The sequence below is a fragment of the Diuraphis noxia genome, unplaced genomic scaffold (assembly GCF_037042655.1).
Source record: "Diuraphis noxia isolate RWA-SAM2 unplaced genomic scaffold, SU_Dnox_SAM2 contig0005, whole genome shotgun sequence".
NCBI classification, from domain to species: domain Eukaryota; kingdom Metazoa; phylum Arthropoda; class Insecta; order Hemiptera; family Aphididae; genus Diuraphis; species Diuraphis noxia.
Window position 1 is genome coordinate 19,631,428 of NW_028301715.1, and position 7,037 is coordinate 19,638,464.

General features: G+C 27.5%; 1 protein-coding gene across 1 annotated transcript; it reads left to right on the forward strand.

Annotated features, from left to right (window-relative positions):
- Window positions 1–3,735: 3,735 nt before the first annotated feature.
- On the forward strand, window positions 3,736–6,052 carry LOC149055017 (uncharacterized). Its single transcript, XM_089229309.1, has 3 exons — window positions 3,736–3,978; window positions 5,383–5,834; window positions 5,934–6,052. The coding sequence occupies exons 1-3, from the start codon at window positions 3,962–3,964 to the stop codon at window positions 6,050–6,052; spliced, it is 588 nt and encodes a 195-aa protein (XP_089085435.1). The 5' UTR covers window positions 3,736–3,961.
- Window positions 6,053–7,037: the final 985 nt, after the last annotated feature.

Consider the following 7,037-nt stretch of genomic DNA (forward strand, 5'->3'; position numbering starts at 1 on the left):
TATGCTCATGCAGCCATAGGCGGCATCTAGGGGGGGCATGAGGGTGCAGTTGCACCCACGAAAATTTTTCTGGGGGGCAAAAGTATCATTTTGCACCGACACACAGACAATCACAACAGTAAAAATATTTTAATTACTTTGTAGTTAACAATTACACTGATATAATGTAATTATGATCATAAAAAAGCTGGAAAGTGGATGTCGCTCTGCTGTTCAGTAGGTTACAAGTGGGTTACTGTAATGGATGGAATTAAATTTGAATCCAATGATATTATATCATTGTATACGAAAAACGATTCTGAGCGAAGACGGTTTATCTGTCTAGAATATATTATAGATTATTAAAAATTTCCAAATCTTAGATTTAAAAAGAAATTTTTTTATGAATTTCTAGTTTAAAATAATTTGAGAATTTTCGTGGTTTTTACATAATATGTTGCCAAAATTCAAACTTTGAATGCTTGTAAAAAAAATTGTGACTACGCATTTCTTTTATTTTTCAATTGCTATTGTAAAAATATGATAAGAGCCATGTATTAAATTTTCAAATCTAAGATATAAAAGGAAAACTTTTAATGAATTTCTAGCATAAAATAATTTATGAATTTTCGTGATTTTTACGTATTTAGTCAAAATTTGAAATTTACATGCTTATAAACAAAAATTGTGACTATATATTTATTTTATTTTTCAACTGCTATTGTAAAAATATGTTAGGAGCCTTGTATTAAATTTTTAAGCTTTCCTGCCTAACAAATAAATTTTTATCGATATTAATTTTAAAAAAAATAATGATGATCAAAAATTGCAAATGCCTATGAATAGTAAGTTCAACTTAATTCGAAAATTTTTGAAAATCGCATGGTGGATAGAATATACTTATATAAACATTCGGTGAAATTTTCATGTATCTATGGTCATTTGTTTTAAAGTTACACCAAAAACTAAAATCAATTTTGTCGAAAACTGATTGTGCGTAAAATTTCTCGTTTTTCCCTTAATTTTTAGTTTGTTTTTCTCGATTATTTAGAAAAGTATTGAGAATTTTTTACTTTTAACCCGCCAAATAAGTACTAACTAGGTTCACATTCTGATCTAACATAAGGTACTAAAGTCGAAAATCGAAGCATTTTTACTTCCCCAAAACGTGATGACAGACATAAAAAAAACACAGATCATGGTAAAATACATTCACCGCCGCTCAGAATCTAAAATAACCATGGATCATTTCAATATTTTATATCTGATTACTCAATTAATTGTACGGACTAAAATCTTAGTCCGTGATTAAATGTTAAAATAATAATAATAATAATATGATAATAATTAAATAATGTAGGAATCTAATTCAATAGATCATATTGTTTATTTCAAAATAAAAAGTTGTTTTTTAATAATATTTTAACATATTTGAAATACAGAGACCCAATTAATAGTTATTAATGAAGAAATTTTTTTCTAACTACATTAATTGTTGTAGCAATAGTTATATATTAGGGGGTACTGGGGCAACTTACCTATGGATTTGTTAATGTTATTACCATAAACGTTTGCACCCACATAAGTTTCTACCAAGTGCTGCCTATGCATGCAGCAGATCACGTTAAGCTCCGTTAGTTTAAAATTTAGAGTAAATTGACCACTTACAAAAATTAAAGGTAATATTGAGGGCATCTCGCAGACTTTTTATTATATTTTAATTTTGAAGCGAGTTATGTGTATTTTGAAATTGTAAATTGTTAGTATAAGTATATCTTAAAATATTCATAACTCACTTAAAAATTAAAATATAATAAAAAGCCTACGAGTTGCCCTCAATAATAATGTTACCTTTAATTTTTGTAAGAGGTGGATTTACACTAACGAAGCTAAACGTGATCTGCTGAGCATAAAATTTGCTATGTTACGCAATTGTATAAGACAGAGACTTAGCGGGATATTATGCGGGTGTAGAGTCCTCTTAAAGGACCATCCAACTCATAAAATTTTCTTTGGCTTAATGTATAGTGCATACTATAACAAAAAAAATGATACCACTTAAATTTGCTTGTGACTATTCGTTCGCTAGTTATCGTGATTCTTGACATTACGCGTGACGTCACGGATTCATTCGCCGCGGCGGCGGCCATATATAATACACGACAGTATTTATCCATTTTCCGTTTAATGTAAAATAACTGCTAATGAACTTATTTTTTTCGAATGAACTAATCAAATGTATTTAAGATTATCTCATAATCTTTCTATTCGTATAATTATATCATATTTTGGTTTAATATTAATAAAATAATGGCCTACATATATAATATTATATAGCCCCATACTCCCATATGTCGCCGCCGCAGTCCGCAATTAAATTTTAAGTAAGATTAGTAAGAATAGTCAGATAACAATATTATGCAAGCCCTCACCCACTTCTAATATTAGCTCAAGTTAAGTTAAAACTAAAATAGCCAGTTTAGGCTTCGAAAATCTGTAAGTACACGATGTCACGATCGTCAAAACAATATTACACACGTTTACTGTAATGAATGTATGGTAAATTCGTAAAATAATTGATTTAAGTGTCATTTTTTTCTAATAGATTAAACCAAAATGTGAAATAATGATACGAATAGAAAGATTATGAGATACTCTTAAATGATGTTCTATATTTTTCTAAATAATCGTGATAAACAAACTAAAAATTAAGGGGGAAAAGGGAAATTTTAAGCACAATCCGTTTTCGACAAAATCGAGTTTGGTTATTGATGTAACTTTAAAACAAATGATCATAGATACATGAATTTTCCACCGAATGTTTATATAAGTATATTCTATACACCGTGCAATTTTCAAAACATTTTGACTTAAGTCAAACTATTTATAGGGATATGAAATTTTCGTTCATTATTAGTTTTTTTGAAATTAATATCGATCAAACTTTATTTGTTGGGTAGAAAAGCTTGAAAATTTAATACAAAGCTCTTAAAATATTATTACAATAGTAGTTGAAAAATAAAATAAATTCATAGTCACAATTTTTTTTTTATAAGCATTCAAAGTTTGAATTTTGACAAAATACGTAAAAATCACAAAAATTTGAAAATTATTTTAAGCTAGAAATTCATAAAAGTTTTTCTTTTTAGATCTAAGATTTGAAATTTAAACTTTCAAAAATATAAGTATAAGCTCAGCTTTTTATTAATAAAAACTAAGTTAAGGGGGCTGGAGCAACCTTCATATTCCACGCATTTATACCAATAAGCAAAAGTAAAATAAACATACTTCAAGTTGCTTGAATTTAATTTTGAAAACTACATCTGATTTGTGCTTATTTATTCTAGGTTTGCTCGGAAGTGAATTTTTGATTTTTTAATTTTGTGACTATCTAAATTTTAGTCAAAATATAAGTATTTTTTGAAAATAAAATAAACTTACTATGCATAATACTCTATTAACTAAAAATAAAATCGTAAATCTATTTCCGAACAAACCTAGAAAATAGACCAACGAATACAAATCACTTTTCAAAATTAATATAAGTCGATCAAAACAATACGAATTTTTCTTTTTGGTACTGTTGGCATAAAATTTGTGCCGGAGAACCGGAACAGAATATTATTCCTCGTTTAATTAGACATGTGCATGCGCGTACGGGCATTCGAACATTTCTAAGAATCTAGGTAGCCGCAACAAAAATAATACCTGTATGCCGGGCGATTATAAATCGATTAGTGATAAGTTGGTTTCCTACTCGATCAAATTTATACTATTATGACAAAACGAAAAAAGTATTACTTGTTTCCAAATAATCGGACAGTGAAGTTCAATTTTTCGTGTCACTTATTTTGTTTGAATTTCAAAATGAATAAAGACTGGCGATTGGGTAAAAAAGCGCGCCTCAGGTTGGGTGCACCACGAAAAAAACCTAACCTGGCTAATCTTAAATGTAAAAAACTTGAAAAAGAACCTGAAGATCATGGAAACAATAATGAGGTAATTATAATACATTGATTATGGTTTGATATATTATGGTTATATTTTTAATGAATAAAAACTGTTTTGTTAGTAACATAAGATTTTATCAATTTTAAATATAATATAGAATTATATAATATATTATATAGGTAGGTATGATTAAATTATATATTCAGTGGATAATTTATTGTATTGATATTACAATGGTCTGTGTGTGTGTGTGTTGACAAATTGGATTTTTGTATTTCGCTGTCATTCACAATGAATCAGGTACAACAGAAATTGAGCGAATATCTAATATTGTAATTCGAATGCTCATAAAAATTTAATACGACTTTTCCGGTAAAATTTTTTTTTTTTATAAAAGTAGACAAACTCATGAAGAATCTTGTTTGGAATTTTCAAACCTTAGATTTGTAAAGAAAAATTTGTATGAATTTTTCTAACTAAAAATAAATTGCGAATTTTCGTGATTTTTACGTATTTTGTCAAAATTTGAACTTTCAATGTTTATTAAAAAAATAGGGACTATGTATTTTTAATATTTTTTTAACTACTATTGCGACAATATATTAGAAGTCTTGTATCAAAATTTGAAGCTTTTTTACCCAACGAACAAAATTTTATTGTCATTTGTAAAAAAAAAACTTAAAAAGATTTGTACGAGAATTAGTTTTAGAGTTAAACCAATATCTAAAATCTAGTTTTTCAAAATTTGAATTTGCGTAAAAATTCCCGTTTTTCGTTAATTTTTTTTTTGTTTTTCCTGGTGCTTTTGAAAACTATTGGAAATTTCAAAAAATATAGGCATGATTTTTTTTTATAACCATTTTAAGTTCAAATTTTGACGAAATCTATTTAATTATTTTAATTGATATTAATTGAATATTAATATTGTATAAAATATCTAAAACTGAAAACTTGTCTCCGATCAGAATCGTTTTTCGTATACAATGATATTATATCATTAAATTCAAATTTAATATCATCCATTACAGTAGGTAACCCACTTGTAAACTACTGTATAGCAGAGCGACATCCACTTACTTACCCGCTTTTTAAAATTATAAATTAAAACAATACACTCGTAAAACTGAATAGCCCTCATTTTTTTTACAATTATTATTGTAAACAGAATGTATCATAAATCGATATATCACATCATATAATATACCTAACAAAATATTCAATAAATATAATATAATTTAAATATAATACATATTGATCATTGTTAATTTAATGCATTCCTAACTTAAAAATAAATAAAAATGAAATCCATGATTTAGAAAAAAAAACTATAAGGCAACACCAATGCGAGGAATGGCATTTAGAAAGAAAAAAAAGGTTTATTTCAATTATTTTTTGATTAAAAATTATATTTTTATTGTTACATAAATATTTATTACTTTTTACTTTATATAGATTAACAGCCTCTGTATTTGGTAAGATATGCAAATTACGTGAATCCACTTCACGAGACAAAGTCGCCAAGGAATTATTGTTTGGGACTTTTAGCGACAATGCTGCCACCAGATATGGAATCGAGCACGAAGACATTGCCAAACAGCAGCTTGAAAAAGTTTTAGGCAAAAGTATTAAAAATTCAGGCTTAATAGTAGACCATGATTTATCATTCTTAGCAGCATCTCCTGATGGTCTGGTGGACCATAATACTTTAGTCGAAATTAAATGTCCAGCATCAGCGAAAAGTATGAGTTCTGAAGACGGAATCACTTCAAAAAAAATAAAATGTTGTGAAATAAAAAATGGACAGCTGCATCTCAAACGAAACCACAACTATTATTATCAAGTTCAAGGGCAATTACATATTTCGTGTAAACTATACTGCTATTTTTGCATTTGGACCCCTAAAGGTTTTTAAATATCACTGTACTATATATTTTATGCTTATTATCATGATCATCTATATTTAAATAATTAACTACCTATGTATATTGTGTATGTTTATACAGGTTTAATGTTTGAAAAAATAAAACGTGAAGACAGTTTTTGGGAAAACAAAATGAAAGATCAACTAAAAACATTTTATTTAGAAAGCATGTTGCCTCAACTAATTAATGAAATTTATTAATTTATCATAATCTAATAAACTTATTATTGTATTTATTAGCATTTTTATTTCATGTAATTTAATTTTTTTTAATATTGTGTACAGTTTACAGCAGTCGCGTAGGTAAAGATTATTGAGGGGGGGGTCGATATGTATTTTTTTATATTATTTCACATCTATTTACTCATAAAGAAATTTTCTATGTGGGGTTGGGGGGGGGTTGAATCCCCCCTTACACATGCCCTTGGTTTACAGTGATCACGGCATATTATGTACGCAAGTGGCTCCTGCTAAAATCAATTAAACGGCTAATAGGAAAATTCGACGAATATTTTGATAGTTATCGTAGTTCCGGGAATTCGTATTTCGTCGTGAATAGGCGATAACGGATTACTCACACTAATGTTCGTTTACATCTCACACATTGACAAGGCAAAATAGTCAATGTAATATTAAATGCCTAAACACTACTCCTTAAAACATGCCATGCTCCAGCCCCCTTAAAGTTATACAAAGATATAGAAACTTGTAAGTTGGTACTATCGAAAAAATAATCGATTTTAATTTTGTGTAAATTACAATTCCTATTTTTTACTACCTGAGGTTAGTAAAAAACCTTTTACTACCTTTACTACCTTTTACTACCTTATTTTGGTGCAAATGACAAACCTATTTTTAATATAATGCAAATTACACATGTTGTATATATTTTGGTCAATGTTGGTGCTAATTGACTACAGATGTAAGGATACACCCATAAGCCTTAGTGGTGACTCGCCCATATCTAACCGTATCTAACCTAACCAGTTTTTGCCATTTTATCTATAAACTAAAAAAATTATTAAAAATCTTGAGGTTAATGAAAATAAAATGTTGACAGGTTAAAATTTTCATAAACTCTTTAAAGTAGGTATATTTATTTATTTCAAAAATTAAAAAATTATTTTTTAACTTTATTAACAAAAAATTTAATTTAATTAAAAAATAAAATATATGTATCCCTTGT

What these genes read in the sequence shown, in the direction of transcription:
- LOC149055017 (XM_089229309.1), top strand. An exon ending in TTGCATTTGGACCCCTAAAG is followed by an intron (nt 5,835 to 5,933) that starts GTTTTTAAATAT and finishes ATGTTTATACAG; the next exon opens with GTTTAATGTTTGAAAAAATA.